Below are 24322 nucleotides of genomic sequence, written 5' to 3' on the forward strand. Positions count from 1 at the left end.
TCTTGGCCCCTAGAGACTACCTAGATGTAGTGTGACCTAAAATATAATTATTGTCATGTCCAAATAGATAGGAGGAGGGGGAAAAAGAAAAAATTAAAACACTAATTTAAAGAGACAGTATCTTCTTTTTTTTTGTTTTGTTTTTAATCATTTCTCCTAAACGTTAATAAAAATGTATCTTTAAATATATGTATTATTCAGTCCTTTGGAATGTTATATTTTTTGGAAATCATAGCTTTTTATTTCAAGGGCCCCTAAAAACTGCACAAAATAGATGCTGCTTTCTATAATCTATTTTAATAGTAATAATAATATGATTCTGTTACCTTAACTTGGGGGTGGATCACTACATTCTTTTTTAGAGTCTGATTTTATGGATTGGAATATTTTTGCTTTCCTTTATTTATTTGAAATAATTAGTCCTGGTGGTTACGAAACAAATTCATGAATTTTTAAAGGCCTTTCTTCACTTTTTTTTTTGTTTGTTTGTTTTTGTTTTCCCCCTAGGGTAGTATCTTTAAGTACTTTTGTGTAACATCCAGCTAATGTGATACTGTCTCTTTGAAGAACTCTGTAAAACTTTTAGGAATTTGAAATTGGGTCTTGACTCTTAATGCATGTGGACAGTCGCAAGCGTTCATGCTGTTGGTGTATCTGTGTTGATAAAACCTGTAATCTACAGCAAACTACATTCCGTTCATGGGAACACCTACCCAAGGGAATAAAAGTGAAAATACTCTTCTGACTAAGTTGTAAACCTATGCACATCCCTTGCATTTTGGGCAACTTTATAAAAACAAAAAAAAAAAAAGGAGGGAAAAAAAAAGGAAAAAAAAAAAAAGGGAAAAAAAAAAACCACTCCAACAACAAAGCAGAACTGATTTTTATTAATAATAATCATGTAGTGAAATGTGTTTGTAATTTTTGTCTCAATTTAATTTGTTGTAAGGTGGGAGGGGGCAAATACTGGTTTCACCATTTCAGATCTGTGTTGTCTGAGAGTATTAACGTTTTAATTGAGTTTCAGCAAAGAAATGCCAATTTTTAATATGTATGTAATTGTTTTAAAAAAAGGAAAAAAAAAAAGAAAAAAGAAAAATGCACACATTTTGAAAGGAAAAATTAACTGTGCGACGAAGAAACCAGTTCAGGCATTGCGACAGACCGACTATTCCAAAAGACTCATCTCCAACAGCCCTGTAAATTCCTTTGCAAGCAGTAATTGACTCTACAGTCTGACCAATTTTTTTATTTTAAATATACTTCCTTTTATGTGTTCAACAATTAAATGCTTTTGGGTCCTTCATTTCACCCCAGGGAGTTTCGAGAACAAATCAGTTGACTCGTGCAGTGAGACAAAGCATGTTTAAGGAAGGCTGTTACAGGGACTCTGCTCCACCTGTACAAGCACAAATTCAAATAATGCAGCATGAGAGCAGAGCCAAGTGAGGAATACAACCATGTGCTGACCTGGTGTCTTGTTTCCCTTCTTCATGCTTTAACTGCCCCAGATGGTTTGCATTTTTGTCTGGGAACGGTTAACAGAAGCGAACATCTCCACCTCTTTTAGATGTTGGAAATGTCCTTTCCCTTCCAGTGATTTCTCTTCAAAGCTTAGTTGGCTGTGCTGTCATCTAGTATGGAGCTTAGTGTTTATGTTAAAATGCTAAGGGTGTTCTCAGAGTGGATCTATCAGCTATAACTGATTGATAGCCTGCTCCAGTTGTTTGGGACCAATGCACTTACGTTCAGAAAAGGTTCTCACAGTGGAACCTTGCTCATAGGGGTGATTACTGTGAAGTGCATAAATAGCTAGTTTTCTCCTGCCTACAGCTACTGCAGGTTGGGTGGTCAAATATCTGTTCCTGTAAAATCCTCAGGCAAAATCTAGGTCCAGCTAGGCCATCCCAGCCAGCCAGACCAAGCCAGGTGCTTATTTTGTGCAGCCTTCACAGCACAACTCGCAGCCTGCAGCGCAGCATGGAACTCAGTCCATCACTTTGCCCCACCTGCTGAACCCACTGACACCACTGCTGGAATCACACTTCTGTGACTGTGTCCCAAAACAAGTACTGTAACCTGATCCTTTGAGTTTGTGGTGTGTGGACTGCTGGAAATCAATTCATGAGACACTTACCCTGTGTGGGGGCCTTGCACGAGCAAGCCAGCAAGTCAGAGGGAATCTATCCAAGTAACAGTATCTGCTGAGCTGTTCTTCATTGAGCACCTGTAAAAGGGGAAAGGTGCAAACTGTGAACTCTTCAGTGAGTCAGAGGTAATTTTTGAAGTAGTTGTGCTGTGTTGTTTTAGTCCTGGATGAAGCTGGTGTTCCTGTAGATCAGCTGTCCCCGTTGTCACACACTAGCTGACCCCATCTGAGTGGCAGGTGCATTCACTCTCAAAACTACCTCTTTTCCCAGTAAAGCACAAAGATGGGAAGACCTGCTGAAAATCAAGCAGTGGAGTATTTCTGATGTTAGAAATACAAACTTCTCTGGTAAGCAATGGTATATGACTTCAGTGACACGTTCTTCATCTCAAATGTTTATGACATTAAACAGGTAAAGTAATTTTGATAATTTGGGCATAGTCTACCATAAATGTTTTGACTTACACACTTTGGACTCTGTTCATGTGAATTTCTTGGAATTTCTGTGTATCCAGCCTGTAAGGAATGAAAACTCATAAGGCCCATGAGGGTGCTTCTGCCTTATGTAGATGACATTAAGTAGTGATTTAATGTAATTAGATACACTTTCCTTCTCCTAAGCAGAGCTACCATTCAGTTAATATTACACAGGAGAAAGACTAACTTGAGGAGCTTTGTTTCTTTAACTCTCACTGTATAGCCTTTTATCAAGAAACAATAACTGTAAAGCACACCAGTTAGCATACTGTCCTGCCTCCTCTTTGAAAGCCACAGACTGTTTTCCTTCTAGGAACCTCCAGTAGCAAAAGATTAACTTGGAAAACCCCCCCCTAGGCTTTAAGTTCAGCTGAACCACACAGCTCAGTGAGCTCCATGAACTGGTTTCAGCACAGTCCCAGGAGGTGCAAGAGCAAGCCCAGAACTCCTCACTCTGCCTGATCCACACCTGCCCTCCCTCCTGCCCTGCCCAAACCCTTCTGATGTGTCTCTGTTATTTGTGTGATATGTAGAGGGCAAAAGGCTTCCATAAATTCAGCTAGAAGCTTCACTTGCATAGAGAAGATTCATGCAGGTGCAGAGCTAATGTTATGATTTTTTTTTTCAATCTCCAACTGAAGAAGGGTCCTCCTAGTACTGTAAATATCACTGCATAATTTAGAGCACCTCTTGGACTTCTCTAAATTTATGCTGAATGTGACCTCAGAAGCAGCCCTGGGATTGGGAAGAAACAAATATTTCCGTTTGCCCCTTTTATACTTTATTTTTGTACAGGGGCTGATAGATTTGTACAGAAAACTTGATCTTATCAGTATGCTGCTCTCAGTCTGACTGATGCCTGTGATTTCAAGGTGTTAAGTTGGTCCAATAAATGTTCATTAACCTCTGCTTCCATTTACTTAATAAAAGTACACTAGGTTATTCAATGTCTCAGAGTGGTAAGATTATTGCATGGAAATGGTAACCTAGTTTAGAGAATCTTGGCCACTGTCATGCAACCCACAGCATGCAACTGTTTAAAATCAGAGGGACATTTTTAATCTCATCACCAAAACTGAATTATTCCATGTGTTTTAGCATTGGTTTTCTTTTTTTTTGATTTGGGTCACACAGTCAAGTGCCACTAACCTTTATGCTAAAATATCACTGCCTGCTTCAGAGACTACAGTAGCAAGGTTACTCAGCTGATTTTGAAAGGACAGTATAGAAGGTGAGAAGTTGCAGCCTAAGCAGCATTTAACTGAGGTATATACTTCAGAGCTGGATTCTAGAGCCACTTAGAAAAGTTAATGACCAGGCTCATTTCCATACTTTTCCCATTGTTAATGTTTTCTCTAAGGAAATTATTTCAGAGTGCTGTTAGTTAAGGAAATCCTTGGAAATCCTGCCAAAGTCTGCATTGTTTTTTGCAAATCTAGAGTGAAATGTTAGATGCAAACACTTCTGATCCTATTCTCTCCCACTGCAGTTAGTTGTCAACTTCTTCAACGAAGGCAGGTGGAACCCAATTTCAGGCTTAAAATACTTGGCAAAAGGATTGTGGAGACTCGACTTTCTCAACTAACTTGTAAGAGTCATCTGGTTTTGTAACCTAAATTGGCAGAGCATGAGCTAAAGCAGACACCACACAAAGCCTCCTTTCAATACTCATTTTCTCAATAAGCCTGTCTCTCAGACTAGTTACTTCTCTACTTTTTAATCAGCTAAGACTTACCTGTAACTCTTACCAAACAGACTGCTGCCCATTGTGCCAAATAATCACCTAGAAATTAAAACATCTGCACAGAGAAATGTTACAAACAAGGAGGGCAGAAGGAACTTGTGAATGATTGTGCTTTGTGTGTGTACCATAGTGGTGAGTGCAGAAGCTTAAGCCAGAGGAGAGTGTATTTCTTCTAATGCTGCATAAAAAATCCAAAGCCAGTTCTGACATTTGCTATGGTTGGGGGGGGTTATATACTGATGCAATTGGTGCACCTATGGTAATTTTTGCTTTCTTCCCCTTAAGTGATTTTTAGCAGTCTTCTGCTTCAATCCTGTGAAAGCTGGACCTGAAGTAAGCTTTTTGACTTCTTACCATTTACCCTCAGAGTTGAAAGCTTTTAAATCCTCCTTCCCAAATCATTTTGTTACATAATTAATTCTTACCTCAGCAATACATTTCCCATAGCTGTAATCTCAGTTAAGCTTTTAGCCAGTTAGAATGTTGAGCACTTTTCATGTAGTCTTAAACTTTCTGAGAAAAAAAATTAAATCACAGAATCAGAGAATGATTTAGGTTGGAAGGGACCTGGAGGATAATCTAGTTCCAACCCCCTCTGCTATGGGCAGGGACACCTTCCACTAGATCAGGTTGCTCCAAGCAACAGAGAGGGGGCATCCACAACTCTGGGCACTCTGTTCCAGTGTCTCATCACTCTCACTGAAGAATTTCTTCCCAATATCTAATCTAAATCTGTCCTCTTTTCAGTTTGAAACCTCATCCTTGTCAGTACACTCTCTGATAATCACTCCCCATCTTTCCTGTAGGCCCCCTTTAAGCACTACAAGGCTACTGTAAGCTCTTCCTGGAGCCTTTGCTTCCTCAGGCTAAACAATCTTGACTCTCTCAGCGTGTACTCATAGGGGAGGTGCTCCAGCCTCCTGGTCATCTTTGTGGCTCTGCTCTGGACTCCCTCGAGCAGGTGCATGTCCTTACCCTGGTGACCCCAAAGCTGGATACAGCACTTGAGGTGCGGTCACACAGGAGTGGAGTTAGAGGGAGAATCACCTCTCTTGTCCTCCTGGCCACTCTTCTTGTGATGCAGCCCAGGATGTGTTTGGCCTTCTGGGTTGTGAGCACATGTTAAGGGCTCATAGTCAGTTTTTTCATCCACTGGTGTCCCCAGGTCCTCTGCAAGGCAGCTTTTAATCCACGTATTGCTCATCCCGTATTTGTGCTTGGGATTTCTTCAACTCGTGTGCAGGACCTTGCACTTGGCCTCAGACTTTGTGAGTTTTGCACCAGCCAGCCTCTCAATCCTGTCAGGGTCCCTCTGGGTGGTATCCCTTCCCTCCAGCATGGTGACTGCCCCACATAGCTTGGTGGTGCCAGCAAACATGCCAAGGGTGCACTCAGTACCACTGTTCATGTCACCAACAAAGATGTTAAAGGGGGTATCTGTATGTGCATACACATGTCCAGGCATTCTGCTGCATCTCTTCTTAGCACTTAGCCTGTGAGCAGAGCTCCCACAAGGAAGCTGCTCACAAAGCTGCTAAAGCAGTGAGGAGCTTCATAAAGCAGTGAGGAGCTTCAATGGTCAACAACAAAAGCCCAAAACTTCAAATGCAACAGAAAATATTTTACTAAAAGCATCTTTCTGTATACCAGAGATCAGAAACAAGGTGACTCTAAATTCAATCCACAGATCAAGGCAACCTAAACTCTGATTTTAATTACCAAGCTTTTTATCTCTTGGCATTTGAAAATCCACTTAAGTAATCCATGTGTTCTCTTCAAGAGATCTGGACTTGGATTTATAGGATACCTGCCCATAAGACTGAATGTACAAGGCAAAAGGTAAGTTACCTGCAGAGAAAATAAATAGAAAAAGGATTCAAAACAGAGCAGCAGATTTGGAAACATGAGAGCTGTGCTTGACTCCAGGAGCCATCTGCTGTGCAAGGCAGCACACCTCTCCCTGTGTGTCCTCTCCTGCATTGTCACTTGCTGTCTTTTCAGGCTGCAAGCCATATGGATAAGGATGTGATGTGTGCTTTAGAGGCCATTAGGTGATACCAGAGTATGTGGCATCAACAACTCTGGTGCTGAACACTGACGGTGAGGCTGATCAGTGCCCAGCCCCTGAGCAGTGTTGCCAGGTATGCTCTATGGAAAGCAACTTGGGTTGCAACAGAGATTCTACTCCATCACAGCAACATCCCATGCCCAAATCTGGATTTCAGTAGGTGCTAAAGATGCAGGTGTGGCATCCACTGTCTGCCCAAAAGACAGGCAGGTGTCTGCCATGAGATAAAAGTACTTCAGTAGGAGGTATTAAACATGAAGTAGCCATTTTAATGCTAAGCTGCACAAGCAGCAGCATCCTGTGTGACATCTTCCATTGACTAAAGACACAGATGCAAAATTCCCAGGGCTGAAAGAAGGGAGGAAGGCTTGGGTAAACACGCACCAGGGAGGCTTCATTGTGCCCAGGGAGCTACATGCAGGACCTCAGGATGTGAAATGTAGGTAAGTTCATAGCTGTTGCTTGTAGCAGTTTGTGGTTTGTTTCCATTTTGAGGATTTGGAGCACTGTTTTTTAAACTGTCTTCTCCAGTGTGACACCAGTTGCAATGCTTCCTCTCCTGCAGTCCCTGCATCTGCCCCTTGGCTGTTTTGCTGTTGCCTTCTGGACGGTTTCTGACAAGTACTTTGTCCCATTTTAGTGATTCAATGAAAAAGATTTCCCTCTCAAGAAGGTCACTTCCATGTATGATATGCCTGATGGCTATATGGTGATTGATGTTGCCATAAATGTCAAACTACTGAAACTTTACCTTTAAATCTTGACACTGTTTAAAGTATTGTTTTGTAAAGCTTAGGTGTCTCATCCTGGGCTGTAGCTTAAAAGCATGTGAAAGCACATAAAACTTATGGGTTTATTGAGCTAAGACTTTACAAATGTAAAATAATCCAACATCATTTTGAACCATTCTATCTAGCACAGAGTATTTGCTGTGTTTGTGGTTGCCAGCCTGTTCCAATACCATTTATATTTTAAAGGCCAACCTAGGAAGTCCACGTTCCTCTTTCTAAGCATCACATTCGAATTCAACTTTCTCCATCTGTAGCACCACCACTAATCATAGCACAGCACAGCACAACACAACATAACATAGAATGGTCTGGCTTGGAAGGGACCTCCAAAGCTCATCTAGTCCAACCCCCTCTGCAGTAAGCAGGGGCATCCTCAACTAGATCAGGTTGCCCAGAGCCCTGTCAAGCTTCACCTTGAAGATCTCCAGGGATGGGGCCTCAACTACCCCTCTGGGCAACCTGTTCCAGTGTTCCTCATGGTAAAGAACTTGTTCCTAACATCCAATCTAAATCTACTCTTCTCTAGCTTGAAACTATTGCCCCTTGTCCTATCACTGCAGGCCTTTGTAAACAGTCTCTCTCCATCCTTCTTGCAGGCCCCCTTCAGGTACTGGAAGGTCATTATCAGGTCTCCCCAGAGCCTCCTCTTCTCCAGGCTGAACAACTCCAACTCCCTCAGCCTGTCCTCATAGCAGAGATGCTCCAACCCCCTGATCATTTCATGGCCCTCCTCTGGACCCTCTCCATCAGGTCCATGTCCTTCCTGTATTGAGGGCTCCAGAGCTCTACACAGTACTCCAGGTGAGGTCTCACCAGAGCAGAACAAAGTGGCAGAATCACCTCTCTGGATCTGCTGGGCACACATTTTTTTATGCAGCCCAGGATGTGATTTGCCTTCTTACAGCTTACACTGTCTGCTCATGTCCAGCTTCACAACATACCACACAACACAACATAACATTTTTCAATTACAATTTTTATCATGAAAAAAAAAACCTATTAAATTTGTTTAAATAATTTATAGTTTAGTTTTAGAATAAAATTTCATTTGAATTGTACTTTTAGAATATAATATCACAGGGGGGCTGGTATCTTGTTTTCCTGCATTTTGTCAAAGCCAGTGAGTAGCAGATAAGTGAGGGAAAAGAGTAATTCTTTCAGAAAGAGAAGCTGAGGTGTCTGAGAGAGTTGAGATTGAAGTAAATGATCAAATACTCAGGCTGCACTAAATAAAACAAAAGATTAGAAGGAAGGTGGAGTGCCTGGAAATCCACAAAGGTATATTTCATTTTAAATAACTCTACATCTGCAGATCATTGTCCTGTGAATTGTTCATGTAAGGCAAGATTCATTCCTGTACCAGCAGCCAGCACAAGTTCTGTGCATTGCAGACAAAGCTCCAGCAGGAGCTGGGACAGCCTGGGTTAAGGTTAGCCATCCATACAGAGAGAGGCTTGGGAACCAGTGGGGAGCTCTAGAAACAAAATTTCAGCCAGAGCTGCTGATTGCTGCCCATCTTCTGCTGAGTTACTCCTGAGATGGGATGTTCAGCTCATTAAGAGAGCAGCATGTTGCACACTAGGAAGCTGTCCCTGCTCTCCTGACACCTTCTTTTCCTCTCCAAGGGCACTCTTACAAAGGTCTGGTTTCTTTGAATGGAGCTACAAACTGTGTTTATTTCTGTTTGAAGTTTGAAATCTATATTCCTGATACTGTTTCAGCTGTAGCACTGATGGGGAAGCAAACTTGTTTGTACCAGAGTAGTAAGAGCAGGCATTTCATATGTCCTTACCTGGCTAAAACCAAGGGCTGGACTGTTATCTGCTTTCTCAGGAATGACTGAACAGTGTTAGTCAATTAAATTAGATGTGGATACCTCAGTAGGATTAGATTGGCAAATATTACACTCCTGATGGTCAGGAAGTTGACATGGGCCCTTGGGAGTGGGATTACTTTCTGTGCTTTGATATCCTTGGGCCAAACATGTCCGGAGCTGGACCTAGAGTGTCACAGCATCCACAGCTGAGACTCAGTTGTCAGCAGTCACCATGGTGAAGGACCCACCACAATGCCTGAGCCAAGAACAGGGAAATCCAGCTCCAGTGTTAAAAGTCACAGGAGACAAGCCCCACCCCAAGAATCAGTGAACCTCCACATCCCATGGGCATCTTCTGTGGCACAGAGCAGAGATGTCTCACTTGTGGCTCGAATTTGTGATCATTTGTGCCCTACATTGCACATGATCTGTGCAGCATTGTTTTAAATGGCTTGCTCACAGATGCTTTCAAAGGAGTCAAAAGCAGCTTCACATCTCCCCCAAAAATAACCACTTTCTGAGTCTGTCCAGCTAAACAAGACTTACCACCTTCTAGGTTTCTCTTCCCAGACAAAGCCATTCTTTTCAGCCCTGGCTAATGAGAAATCTTAGTTACATTACTCACTTGCTACTTGTCTTGGCCCAGTCTTTGTTACTTACAGCACTTTGTTTGGTTTGTGGCAGTTATCTACCAGGCCTTCACAGCAATTGTCAGGAGTTTCTTTCCCCAAGAGCCTAGCCATCCCTATCAGCAGTTCAAGTTGTGTCTTCCAATGTGTATTACCTCACATATGTCAACATCAACTTGATCTATCACTTTGTTCCAATTTACCTGGCTTTCAAGCAATTTGGAATTCATCAAAACCTGCTTTAAGCTTTACTGGCCTAAAAAAAAAAGTCTGCATCTGCAAAATTCATAGCTACTTTTTACCCATTAGAATAATCAATCACCTGTTTCAGCACAGATATTTACAACAAGCTTTATCTGACTGCAAGTTTATCATTTATTTCTCTACTTTGTCTTCTGACTCTTTGCCAATCTCATACATCAAGAATGTGCCTGTCCATACAGTGTCTGATATATATCTTATTGTCACAGCACATTGAGACATAATCATTCAACATGGTGAGGAATTGCTACTGCCAACTCCATCCCAATTTATATGCACCCTGCCAGTTGTCCTTTGCTACTGATTTATCACATTTGCCTGTTTCTGCACTCAGCTTTGTTCTCACCAGCAAAAGCCCAGAAGTAAAACCCAACTGAGCTACGTGTAGTTCTACACATGTAGGCATGATGCAGTTTGCTGCAACTTCAGCAGATCCTCACCCTGCCAGGCACTCAGCTTCTCCTTGCTTGCAGCAAGGAAATCTTACTTGTCTGCTTTTCTGCCCTTGCAAAGCTCAAGCCTCCTTAGACCTTGCCTTCCTACACCCCAGAATCCCTGTGCTCTGGACTCAGCCCTCAGCCTAAGCAAAAATAGAAACAAAAAAATAAAAGTGTTGTCCAAAAATTAATGCCCACAGTCCATGTCCACTCAGCTACGGGCATGTCCTACAGACTTCCCAGTGTAATCCCATCTCACCTACCCAGAGCTGGAGCAACCACCTGCCAGATCCAGACTTCACAACCTGTAATTCACTGCCTGCTCTCTGCTGTTCTACCTGTGCCCCAGCTCCTGCCTGGGGCAGACATAAGGTCTGTCCATATTCTGGAGGGCTGTGAGGAGCAGAGGTTATGTGGAGGCAGGGCAGCTCTCCAGGCAAAGCGAAGGAGCCAGCCTGCAGAGCAGTGCAAAGAGCCCAGGCTGCCACACTCTGCCTCAGCCTGGCTCCTGCCAGCTCTGCAGTTTGCTTCCTCCATGACTGCTCACCTCTCTCCAGGGGTTAACAGCCCACACCTACAGTCACCAGCACAATGCTCAGAGATGAGATGCTTAGAGTTGTGGGGTTTGTGTCCACATGGCTGCTGAAATCCATGCTGTACTGTGGAGCTGTACTCCTCTCCATGGATCTATGCTATCCATCCTCATTGCCACTGACAGGAACAGCCCATTCTCCATGGTCTCATTCGAGCTCAGGAAACCAGTTTTGTCCAAAACTGACCCAGGGACAGCAGTTCCTAATCCAGCTGTCACACAGCTGTGCAGTTGGTAGCCCAGAAGAGAGAACATGACCACCACCTGAGACTTCTACCTCGTTTGGGCTGCAGGTCAGAGCTGTGGTGGATTGAAGATCCCTCACAATCAGCTCTGTGCTATACTATCCCACACAACAAGCTGTGTGTCCTTCTGCAGAACTGCATTCCTCCTCTCTTATTAGACCAAAGCACAGCTTGACCTTGCTCCAGCTAAGCCAGGTAACTCTCAGTGGTCACTTTCATAGTACAGGGCTGATCTGATCAGTTATTAGATCTTTACTTCATTTTCATTAAACCATATTCCATGGTTCACATTTTCCATAAAGCTCTTTTAATAAAAAACTGTTTTGGAGGTCACTACAGCAGAATCTTTAAACTTTACAGGCCTCTATCAGATTCAGGTGGGAGGAAAGGAAGGACCAATAGTTTAGTATCGTGCTACAAACCTCACAGCTTGACTTTGCAAGGGAAAGCATTTAGAAAGGTGTGCTTCATGTACCTAGAAAGCTTCTTACCCAAACTAGCCCTCCCATGCTGAGGCAGCAGTGATCACTACAGGCTGTTTTCTTACAAGGCTTCACATATGACAAGGGACAAAGAGCAGGTTTCTGGAATAAGAACATTTCATTCAGCTGATCTGGTTCCTCTGTTGGTTTAAGCTGACTGGCTCCACTAGAAGGCTAACCCCTACCTCCCACAGTGGTGCAGTGCCAGCCAGGTCTTATACTCCACACCATGCTGAGAGAAGCCTCTCTTGAACATGTAAATCACCTTCTGATCCTGGTGATTGCATTAAGAACTGAGCAGGGTCTCAACAAAGATAAGATCATCCTGAATGGCCCTCCTGATGTCATTTCTGCCCACAGAGACAGCAACTGCCCAGGGGGTGTGGTGGACAGTGGAGGGCAAAGAGGCTGCTGCAAAGAGGGGCACTGACCCCTGCCAGCACACAGGAAAGACCCCCAGGCACCACAAGGTGTGGGCCAGGAGGAGCTACAATGAATGAACCAGGAACACAAGAAAATCCCTGGGGTGTTCCAGTTTCCTGGAGGGGAACATCACTGGGGACGTCTCACTTCTCCCTTCTAATTTATTAGCAACTGTCATAAAGCATCAAAATAAAATAAATTAAAAGTTGCACCAGTGAAGAGCACTGTGTTAACAGGTAACATATATTAGAACAAAAATGTCTCCTCCCAGGATCTCAAATGCTTTGGTCTGGGAAGGGCAGCTCTCTGAATAAACTTCAGTCAGGAGATGTATTCCAGCATCAGGCAACTCACAACTATCCCTCCCCACCTTATGCTGAGGGCAGGACTGCAGAGCACCCACATCACCCTCCCACATGGGGCTGAAAATATTTGTAGTTAGCCCCAGCAGGCACTGGTTTGGCAGAAGATTTCAGCCACTTTCTAGCCTTACAGGTTAGAGGCAGTCAATGCAATCAAAACCAAACAATCATTTGGGAAAAAAAAATTATTTGAAAGTTTCCTACCAGCTCCTACCCCAGCATCTGTCTGACTTGGGGCAGGGATGCAGATTCTGTGCAGCAAATGATTTTCTAACCTGGAACTCTACTGAAAGGATATCATGAGTGAGAGTTAGAACAATGTCCTCACACTGGTTCAGTTGAAAGACTTCTGCATGAATGCCAACAAAAGGCTCACTGTTGACCATTAGGGGTTTGCCCTCACCAGAGCAAGGCACTGAAGGATGAGTGCAACCATGTCATTGTGCTTTTATCTCCATGTGCTCCTGTGGAACTAGCATCAGGATGCATAGTGCATGATGCAGCCATTAGCAGCAATGTACTCCTTGTCCTCATGGCTTCTCCCTTCTGCTGCCCTCTTGCCCCAGGACAGCCTCAGGCCCCACAGCACTGCACTTTCCTAGAGCAGAACCTGACTTTGAGTGCCACAGCACAGTGATATGGACATCTCAAAACCAGCACAAACTGAGACTGGCATTGCAGTTGGGCTCTACCTGCAGCTCTGTGACATCTTTGGAAGTGTCTCATTCCAGAGGCATACTTTGAAAACAGCAATGATTTGTGAAGAGGCTCTGAGCCATCCACAGCTGGTTGGGGTTTGCAGCTGAAGTACAATTTTGCAGCAAGAGTATAGTCTAAGAAAATTTAAAAACTGAACTATTTGAGCAAGAGGCAGATCCCTAATGTAACTTGTTTCCTAATCAAGGAATTCAACACCAAGGGGGGAAAAAAGGCAATTATGAGTTGGCATCTACCCGTGTAATCATTGAACCAAGCCCCTTGATGCTAAAAGCTTAGAAATGAGGATCAAGAAAGAATGAAGCAGGCACTTCTAGTCTAATTCAAGCTTTCATGGAACTGGAAGTCCTGTCAGGGCTTTTGAGCAGCCATGCTTCACTATCCTTCCCAAAAGGCTGCTGCTTTTCCAGGTAAGTGCACACTAAAGATGATGTTCAAGCTGAGGAGAAAAGAATGAGTGACAACAGAGGAGAGTGAACTGAGAGCACAGACTCACAGTTTTTTCCTGATCAACTTGGACCACTCACTTGCCAGATGTCCTGTACCACTGGAAATGCACATTGCTGATCTCTTGGCTCAGAGGGAAAAGCAGGATTTCAGAGCAGGAGAGTATCAAGCCTGTCCTCGTTACTGCAGGGAAGCTGAGAGCCCATCACACGCAGCACGACACCAGCCATGCGCTGTCCAGGCAGCCACCTCCACATTGCAGCAGCACAGGGAAAGCTTTCTAGGGCAAGCAGATAGGATAGTTGACTGAAAAGGGACATGGATGCCACCACTGGCCCCATTGTCACACAGTAAAGTATGACATACAGTCCCCTTGTCCATCACCTGACTGCACAATCTCTGCTAAAAGCTGCACTTTAAGACGTTTCAGGTTCAGATCTGCCGTTCCTGCAGACAACACAGAAGCATCTTTGAAGCACAAATTAACTTAAAAGCCATTCTCAGCAATTTCACACAGTAAGACAACCTTCAGCTTTCATGGATTTCAGCACAGAAAACGAAAATGTGGCTTATAAAAACAATTGACTCATGAGGTGTCCACACTCATAGGAAGTGAAATACAACCATTTGTGCCCATCTGTGGCAAGCCCATTGATAAACCTGTCCTGACAGGATGAAATACTGCTCCTGTAAAGGCATCCTTAACATAATACATCTCTACAACATTGGGCTGGGCTAGGTCTGAAAAACAGCCTTTTATAATACACAGATGAATTTAGCACTTAAGAAGATTAATGGATTCATAAAGAGGCTGGAAATCCAAACTCATCGAGTTTAGATCACAGAACAGGTCAAATAGGCATTTATCAAACCATCTGGCACCTCTCTTCCCTGGGGAAAAACTGTGGTCAAGCTACAGAGAGATAAGGAGACATCACAGCAGGGAGGGTTTGGTTTTCCCTGCACTCAGCTTTCCTCCAGAAGTCACTGGTGACAATCAGGAAGCAGCAGATCTTTTAAGGACAGAGCGCTGCAGATCAAAGCAGGCTGCACCAAGACACGTGTCTTGAAGCCCCTGGAGATAGTCTTTTTGCTGGCAAATTATGCTGGCAAAAAAACAGCTTCCTTGTCTCACATGGTAGCTGTTCCAGGACTGTGCAGCCACTTAGTGCATGAGTTGATGCTGGCTTTCTCCAGAGCTGTTTACTCTATGCAAAATCACAGAAAAACTCTGGTTGGAAAAGACTCTCAGGATCACCAAGTCTAACCAATAACCCTACTCTACAAGGTTCACCCCTAAACCATATCCCCAAGCACCACATCCAAACCACCTCTAAACACATCCAGGGTTGGTGAATCAACCACCTCCCTGGGCAGAACATTCCAGTGCCTGACCACTCTTGCTATGAAAAAATTTGTCCTAATGTCCAGTCTAAACCTACCCAGTCTCAGCTTGAGGCCATTCCTCTTGTTCTATCACTTGTGAGAAGAGACCAGCCCCAACCTCTCCACAAGGTCCTTTCAGGTAGTTCTAGAGAGCAATGAGGTCTCCCCTCAGCCTCCTCTTTTCCAAACTAAACAGCCCCAGCTCCTTCATAAGGTTTATTCTCCAGGCCCTTCACAGCTTTGCTGCCCTGCTACAGGCTGTGAGACCATCCTTGGGGTTGCTCATTGATGTGCTGGGATGCCAGCAATGTTTGAGGCTGAGGGCACTGAGTTTCATTCTAGACTGCCCTGCAGGCCCTTTTGCTGAAGCATTGAACCCTGTCTGAAACGTTAATTTATTTCCCCAGTTGTCCCAGACAAGCACAAACATAAGAAGGCACAGGAGCTGCTAAAAGAAGCTCTTCAAGTATTGAATTTTCAATGCTCAAAGTCCACCTTCAGCTGGCCTGTCCTTTGCATACATTTTTGAGTACTCCTCAATATGTGACTGGGGAAAAGGGCAGAAGCAAAGACAGCTGCCCTCAGTTGTTTTTAGCCAGGGCAGGGAGTTGGGGAGATAAAAAAGGGCAAGGAAATGATTGAAAGGCTGTTTTGTTTTTCTTTAATTAATTTCCATTTTTATTCCTATTTCATGACATTTTAGCAGTAATAAAGGATTGTATATTTTGTATCATTTCCTATGTAGACCACAGCATGATAAGCCATGTATAATGAATTAATATAGTTAAAACACCACAGAAATGTATTTCTATATAGTAACTTATTTTTTTAGAGCATCGCTACTTACCCCAAATCTAAGCACAGTCATCTTCCAAGTCAAATTGTCTATTCTTTGTGCTTCAATAAAGAGCTTGCCATTAGTTCTAGACCACAAACAGGACATTCCTGTGTACCTATTTGAGTAGCCTACAAAAATAACCCACCACAGTAATTCAAGGAACTCAAAAGAAATTTTAAAAAAATTTTAAAAAGAAAAAAAAAAAGTTTTTCAGCAGTGAATTTATTCTTGAGAGCAAAGTATCAAATTATTTTATTAACATGCTCTGCTAGAGAAAACAAAATTCTTTCTGGTCACAGTAGCAGCTTTCTTTGAAGATTTCAAAGATAAAAGGTGTAAGATGCCACATAAAAGAAAATGACAACATGGTTAGTACAGCATAATGTGACATGCTACATGGTACACATTAGTGGTGGAAATACAAAGCATTGTAAAGGGTCTGGTTGCATTTGTCACTACTGTGTTCTGCTCCTGCTGCCATGCCATGAAATAACATACAAATCAAACCAAAGTAGCCCCTGAAACAATATATTCATTGAAAAAAAAAAAAAACCACAAACCCACATTTGAAACAGGTGTTAATACGTGAACTGTTACACTGAAACAGCTTCTTCTCTGAGAAGAATGTTTTGACAAACAAAGATAGCAGTGGGAGAAATGGATCAAAAACATGGCTGTAGTCATGGCCAAAACACTGCACCCATCATGCAACCTCCCAGGGCAGGAACCCTCCTCAGATGCTGTGTTCTCTCGTTCATGAGGGCCAGTGCTACATCCCTGGATGCTGCTCAGGACAACCCTGCTCCCTCTGACACCGCAGCGTTCACCAGCATTAAGCAGCAGCTGCTGTGGGTGTGAGTGTCCGTCAGGACATGAAGAGGGGGTCCAGTTTTGCTGTCTCTTCTTGCTCTCATAAAGTCCATGGAGTTGGCCCAACAGAATGACAAGACCTGCAGTGCCCCACCATTCTTCCCTATGCTCCTAGTAGGACCTCACACATCTCTAACAAAAACTCAGCCTAACTGCCGGTCTCTCATTGCTCATCTTACACACAGCTCTGCGAGGATCTGGGAGTCTCTGAGACCCCACGGGGCAGGATTCTGACCTGGAGTGAGAGTCAGCCTTGAATCATATCCCACCAGCACCCATAGGAATCTGTAGCCAGATCCAACCAACCCAACCTGGGAGGGTTTGGAACCAGTTACATATCAGAGACCCACAATACAAACTTTCCCCTAATGACTAGGTAGGTACAAGGACTAAATGCTTAAGCAAGATCTATGATCCATGCAGCCCTTGGACTATTTGCACTGCAGCACAATCACTGTAAAAAGTGCTGGGAGGTAAAAAGAGAAGAAGATGGCATCAATATTGTCTTCCTCCCCCCCAGAAGAAACCCCATCAGTCAGTACATCCAGCTGTGTGGTGTTAATGTAGACTTCAGTAGCATTTGCCACCTCTTCTGGAAGGCCCATCTGGAGCAAGAGCTTGGAGATAAGGCTGTTGAACTTGCTCTCAGTGGTAGACCAAGGCTGCCCACTTGGGGTTGGGCCTTCGGACGTAATGTTTAGCTCCACAGGGTCAAGACAGTCACCTTCTGGGGACCTCTCGTAGAGCACGTCCAGCAGATCCATGCCAGCTACCGAGGAGGGGGAGGCACAGGGAATGTCCCTGACGAGCCTGTAGTTCTCCATCCACTCCTTCAGCCACTCGATGCGGCAGTCGCACTCCCAGGGGTTGCGGAAGAGGTAGAGGCGCCCCAGGAAGTACACCGGCTGGAAGACAGAGAAGGGCAGCGTCGTCAGGTTGTTGCTGTTCAAGTGCAGCGTCACCAGGCTGGTGAGGTTTTCAAAAGCCCCTTCCTCGATGTAGTTGATCCTGTTGCGGTCCAGGTAGAGGACCTCCAGCTCCCCCAGGTCCCTGAACCAGGTGTTGGAAATGTTCCTCAGGAAGTTCCCCCCCAAGTTGAGCATCTTCAGGCACCTCAGGCCGTCGAAGGAGTTTTCTGGAAGCTCGCTGATCAAATTGTCATTCAGATACAGGTACTCCATCTTCTGGCAGCCCTGAAAAGCTCGCTCATGGATGACATTTATCCTGTTGTCCTGCAGGTTCAGATATTTCAACCGGGTCAGGCCCTGCAGGGAGTTATAGGCGACCGCTTCGATCCTGTTTCTCTCCAAGTAAACATGAGTCAGGTTCTCCATGCCCCTGATAGCACCCGGGATCCTGCGGAAGTTGTTCTGGAAGCAGAAGAGCTCCTGCAAAGCGTGCAGCTCAATGAAGATCCTGTCTGGGATGTTGAACAGGTTGCAGTCGGCCAGGTCCAGCCTGACCAGGCGCCTGAGGGCGGTGAAGGTGCGCGTGTGGAGATAGCGAATGTACTCGTTGTGAGCCATCTTCAGCTCCGTCAAGCTGGGCAGCCCCTTGAACGCCCCCGGCGTGATGAAGGAGATGTTGTTGTGGTTGAGCGACAGGGATTTGAGGGAAGGCAAGGTCCCAAAAGCCCTCTCAGAGAGAAACTTGATGCTGTTTTTGTCCAGGTTGATGGAGGAGGCTTCGCAAGGGAACTCGCTGGGGATCTGCCCCAGACCGACGCGATCGCAGAGGACGGAGCAGCTCCGCTCCTGGGTGCACACGCAGCCGGCCGGGCACGACCGCACGCAGGCCCACACCGCATGGACGTGGGGCACCCAAAGGATCACTGGCAGGGAGGAACACACCCATGGAGGCGTGGGAGAAGAGAATCAGGATGCAGCGATAGCAAATACGTTAGACACGACAGGAAAAAGAAACTACTCTGCCTGTGCCTCCCTTCTAGCCAGGCTACTTGTACATCAGTGCTGACTGAGGAACTCCCACGAAAGATCCCTGCAAATCTGCTGCTGGGATTTTTAGCCCCTGTGAGGAGGTGTGTATACACATAACGTCAGCTAGAATGTCAGCTCTGATTAATTTCTCTCTCCCCAAAAGCAGGGACTCACCTAAAGGTAAGTATTGCTTAATGTCTCTGTGATGATCCTCTCTGCGAACTGACTGGGGACATGGTTTGGCCAGGGAACAGGCAGAGGTGATCTGAGGACCAGCAGCTATAGAGAGGTTGCAGTATTACTGGCTGGGGAAGAGAGGACTGTGTATGCCAGTCTGGCAGTGGGCAGGAGAGATCAGTTAGCTGCCTGAGGTACATCAAACTCATGCTTTTTGCTTCTTTCTCTTCTTTGTTCATTCAACCTAACATTACTCCACCAGCTCAATCAGCTGGTGCAGCACTACAAGGGCATAGTAGGGTTTAAAAACGCATTCCCACTAGTAGAACAGCATGAGGAAAAACAAATTAAGGGATATTGTCCAACTGCTTTCTTTATGACCTCATCATAGATGAGATACTCTTCACTTCCAGCATGGTTTTTACTGTTTTGCCAGTTCTCAGGACAGTCACCACAGTGCCTTATGTTTGATGGGAGCAGCCACTTTGACCTTTTATCAGCCTGGTAAGGGAGATGAGTGGCTACTGTGTTTTCTTTTCTGGTTAGTCCCATGTAGGTGCATATATAAAAAGAAAAAGAAGGAGAAGGCTCTTGGGGAGAAATCAGAGAAGTACAAAAGGAACAGAAGACGTCAGCTTCCACAGACAGGCATTTTTTGTGGGAAAAAAACATGCAGCCAGCCAGACACCTGCAAAATAAACTGATTGGAGAGGAGGAACCAAAGGCAAGGCTCATTTTGTAGCTGACCTCAAAGGTACATCCTAGCTAACACTCAACAAAATGAGAAGCCACAGCAGTGAACCTGCCAGGTAGCTGCTAGCAGGAGATGGTGGTATTGCTACTGACTGGTTTTATTGCTGCAGTTTATTGGCTCCCACACAAACATGATCCTTTTCTATTTCTTTCAACGAGACACGAGGTATCAAGAGCTTTACCACCAGTCACCTTTATTGCAGCACTGCTGGGATCACCTTGCTGCTTCTGTGTTCCCTCTCTGGCCCCAAGGGACAAGGAAGAGGCCTTCCCCCACACACCCACTGGCTGTCTGGAGGGGGAAGCTCCTTGTAGCCATGCTGCCTCTACTTGTTAGTTTGCAGCACAGCAATTGCCCACCACAGCTGTATTCCCAGGGGATGTTTTTATTAAAACAGACTTGTGAGGTGCTCTGCCAGGGAGCATCAGCTTCAGCAAGAGTCAAGTTTCTAATTTTGCAGCCCCATAGGCTTTAACGTACAGACTAAACTACCCTTCCAACTGCAATTGCTCTGCCCATTTTCCATCCTTTTTAAAGGCAACATGAATGGTGATCTGTTCATGAGCTGACACTGCCTGTGGCTTCTTCCAAGCAGGAGACTTTGCAAAACCAGTTGCTAAGCAGGTCCCCATTGACTGGACATCAACCTAGGAGCTTCCCAACCCGATTCCCCTTGAACAAACCTGGTCAATGTAAGTAGAAGAATCAGGTATGTGGAGGGAGCATCCCAGAATGACTTTACTTGTGGCCTCCCTATCAAAATTCAGGTCCCACCAGGCCTGGCCATGCTATCGTGACTGGAGAATTAACAAAACAGCATCACTTCAAGGATAAATGACAGTGAAGGACTCTGAGAGGTGGAAAGGATTTTAGACAGCTTGCCATTTTGGTTGTTTGTATGCTCTTCTCTTTTTCTCTTTTTTTTTTCTCCTGAACCCTTATCTAACAAAACAACCACACCTAAAGGAAAATTCCCTTCAGTCAGGGGCCTGGACAGGCAACAGGTAAGGAGCCTAAGGACAAGAAGGGAAAACCACATCATCCTCAGGTTGCTCTTTGTTCAGGCTGCATAGGGGCTGCCTGGTTTGCTGCCCTTTGCACCAGTTCCCACAGTTGCTTGCAAAGAGGGGCATATGTTGTTTTTGTTACTCGGTTACATAAACTGAGGGCCAGACAGATTAAGGATTCGCTGGTTCCCAAATGTCTGACCACAGGTGGCTGTCTGGAAGCGACGGATGCAAGCGTTGCTTCTGGAAGGAGAGCCTGGTGTAGGCTCAGGGTGACATCCAGAGGGACACATGTGCATAGACTATCCTAGATGTGAGACTGTCCCAAACAAGTTCAATGTTTAGCTACATCTAAACGAGCTCAGTCACACCTCTGACCCTCAGAGCAGACCTCCCCAGAAGCTGTGTGCAGTATGGGAAGGAGCATCCTACCCATCCCTGCTTGTTCTCTAATCACTTGATAAAGGCACTATCTGTTCCTAAATCATACTCACCCTGTTCTCCTTATATACAGACAGGAGTTTTAGTGCCCAGATTTCTGGGTCTTTTGCTAGTGGTGTTTCACAGCATGCCTCTAAGATCTCTATTTACAAGTGCATCTCTTTGCATCGTGCAGTACGTGGGAAACAAACACTTGAGGACCATCCAGCTAGAAAACCATTCCCTGGCAACAGGAGCTTGGAGCAGCCCCTCAGCACCACAGTCGTCGTGGCAATTTTCCCTGTTTCTCTGGGAAAGGAAGTCAGAAAACATCCTCTATCTGAATCCCACCAAACCCTCAAGAGAGCTGCTGCTCAGACTACAGAAGATCAGGTTTCTGCTATGTGCCAGATCTCCTCTGAGCAACACAGTGTGAAACATTCCCATCAGCCCTTCCTTTCTCCTGCCCCTTCCCCAAAAAGGATGTTCTTTGCTTTTCACACTGTGGCAGCTGGAAGGGCAGCAGCTGGAAGACACCTCCAACTCATTTACACAGAGGGTGCTCAAATGAGGTGTGTATTTAAGAAAAAGGGTTAAATACATCTATACAGTCAAAAAATATCCATTAGATTAAGGCATAAACAAAATTCCACCCAGGGGTGAAGTCTTTTGCTCTTTTAAATACTATTGTAATTTAGGATTTGAAAGGAAGTGTCAGAGACTGAAAAAAAAATGTTTCAGAAGGGTAAAGAGAGAATGATTTCAGTAATGGAGTATTTAACCTACTCCTTTCCAAACAATCAGTCTAATCCACTACTGGGAAATGCAGATAAGAGTATACTCACCATTTAAAACGATGGCAAACATTACCTTGATTACTCACTAGTGGCATTTCAGGTCTGGCAAGCAAACTTGAGCGATCTAAAAAAGCACAGAGGAAGAGCAAAGACAGATTTCACCCTCTGCCATTTCCCTGCGTCATTTTCCTCTAATAGGGTCTCTGTTTAGAAAGGTGAAGCAAGAGAAAAGCTCCTCTCCCACATGCTTTCAAACTGGAGACTTCCCAGCAGCTTCCTGGTAGGTATCTTTCTTCCATCACTGACCTTCTCAGGCAATCCTGCAGCTTTGTGCTACACCTTTTCACCAGCTCATCCACATTCTTCCCACCAGCCAGGCAAGGGGCAGGTTCCTCTCATCTGAGGTGGGAAAAGATCACCAACAGTAAGAGACTGGCCATCTCATCAGGCAATATGGGCTGGTACAAAGGAGCACAACCAGTTTACAATCAAACAGCCAAAACTAAAATTCCCAACAGAAATGGTCTGAGATACATTTCTTACCCAGCCAGGCAGTGGCTGTGTCCTCCCTCCTGCTCATGAGGCAGCCATTAGCCATACGAGTCAGTCTCTGAAAAGTTGGCATTTTTTTTTCTCACAAGCTATCATTTAATGGCAGGAAAATCCTCTGTATCAGAGGAGGATTAGCAGAGATGGAAGAATGTGTCTGTCCTCTAAAGCTCCCAAAGCAAAACAGGGATTGCAGACAAACTAAACTGATGTTTTCTCCCTTCTGCCAACCTACTCTGCTCTCATCATTTAAAAAATAAGATAAAATAAAATAATGCAGTCCAGAATTGGACTGCTGCCATTCACACAGCATTGCTGAAAGTCATTACTCCATTCTCCCTTATGTAATGGCAGAGGAGGTGGGAGAGGAGGGTGCAGCCTAAATGTGATTATATTTGGGGGCAAGCACAAGCTTATGGTTTCCCTTTGCTGAGCTCTCCATACAAGCTCAGCTTGGGACTCTTTTCTCCCATGCACACTTTCCCAGCCCCAGTGTGGCTCACACACTGCTAACAGGATGCTGATGCGCCTTGCTTTGCTGGGAATTGCTCCTAAAGGACAAGAAGATGCCAGCAGCTCTGTGAGAAGGGTCAGCAAACACAGGGAGCTTGGATGATGTATATGGCCTTGCTAATAAGGAACTCTGCCCTGCCTGTGAGTGTGTTTTGCTTGTGACGCTGCAGCTGGTGCATGGAAATCGTAAGGACAGGTTCTGGATGTGGTGATGTTTTAGCTTTCAGGTTGTCAGTTGGATTTTAAAGCCTTTCTGACAGAATGATGATGGTTTCTTTGGAGATTGGGGGCTGAATAAGTGAGTTATCTCAGCCTCCCATGCCTTAGGTAATTGTGTTCACCATGTCAGAGGGAAAAATAGCTCTTCTCTTTATTTCTAAATGAATTATTATGCTGCCTTTTTTTTTTGTCTTCTTTTTTCCCCTTCTTTTTTTTTTTTTCCTTTGGGAAATAGAATACCTGATTAATTTATGCTTGATACACAGGAAAGATTCAGCCTGCTGCTGCTTAGCTCTTCCTGAAAATTAAAGCACCCAGCTACACAGAATTTAGTTTGTTTTAGCAGTCCCTCAGTCTTGAGGCAATCTGGCTGGCACTTCAGGAAATTTGTGTCTGTCTAAACAGTGAGTAAGCAGGCTGGTGCTGGGGGGCAGGCCAAGGGCAAGGGCATCACACATATAGAACTGATTTTGTCTGAAGGATCCCTTCCCCCACTGCTGTGTCATACCAACCCCTCCAGCTCAGTACTTCTGCACTTTGCACCATGCTGCTTTGCACAGGAGGAAAGAGATTTGCAAAGACACACGCAGGGGCGCAGCAGTCTCTGCCACAGAGCAGAAGCTGCTGGAGTCCTTTTGGGACAGAAGTGGCACCAGCTGGGCACTCACCAGTGCTGGGGCAGCTGGTGTTTCTCCAGAAGGATGTGGGTTCCATAGGAAGCCACAACCTGTCTGATTGCAAAAAGCAGGTCACTGGCCTTTCAGCCATGAAAAAAACCCAAATGGTGGAGAGGAGCAAGGAGCACTATTTCCAGCTCCTTTTGCCCAACATTTACCAGAGCCCTAAAGGTGGTACCAGAAATCTTGTCTCTCCCCAGGTGAACACATGCTCTAGACAAGGGTGGAGGCAGTGGACAAGGAGGGTTTGCAGGACTTGGGGACAACTTAGTGTGTGATCTGTCAGCAGCTCCTCAAGGACTAGACCTGCTGCTTGGTTTGCAAAGCAATACTAAGTCTGCTTTTCAGAAACAAGGAGGGGCTGATCTGCACTGAGGCACCAGAATTCTGCTGAGACTCTGGGGCTTCTCTGTGCCTCCTGCTTCTTCCTCCACATGCACAGTAAGAGACCACTGGGAATGGGACATGAAGGAGCCCAAGAAAGTGCTTTTATTATCTGCAGAGCTGCCTTCCTTTGAGGGGTAGTTTGCAGGACCTA

At 44.9% G+C, this 24322-nt stretch overlaps 1 protein-coding gene across 1 annotated transcript; it reads right to left on the reverse strand.

Annotated features, from left to right (window-relative positions):
- Window positions 1-17165: 17165 nt before the first annotated feature.
- Window positions 17166-21896, reverse strand: NYX (nyctalopin). The gene is made up of 2 exons (XM_054390082.1): window positions 21875-21896; window positions 17166-18565 (listed from the first exon to the last, which is right to left on the reverse strand). The coding sequence occupies exons 1-2, from the start codon at window positions 21894-21896 to the stop codon at window positions 17166-17168; spliced, it is 1422 nt and encodes a 473-aa protein (XP_054246057.1).
- Window positions 21897-24322: the final 2426 nt, after the last annotated feature.

The sequence above is a fragment of the Indicator indicator genome, chromosome 1, assembly GCF_027791375.1.
Source record: "Indicator indicator isolate 239-I01 chromosome 1, UM_Iind_1.1, whole genome shotgun sequence".
In the NCBI taxonomy this organism is placed as follows: domain Eukaryota; kingdom Metazoa; phylum Chordata; class Aves; order Piciformes; family Indicatoridae; genus Indicator; species Indicator indicator.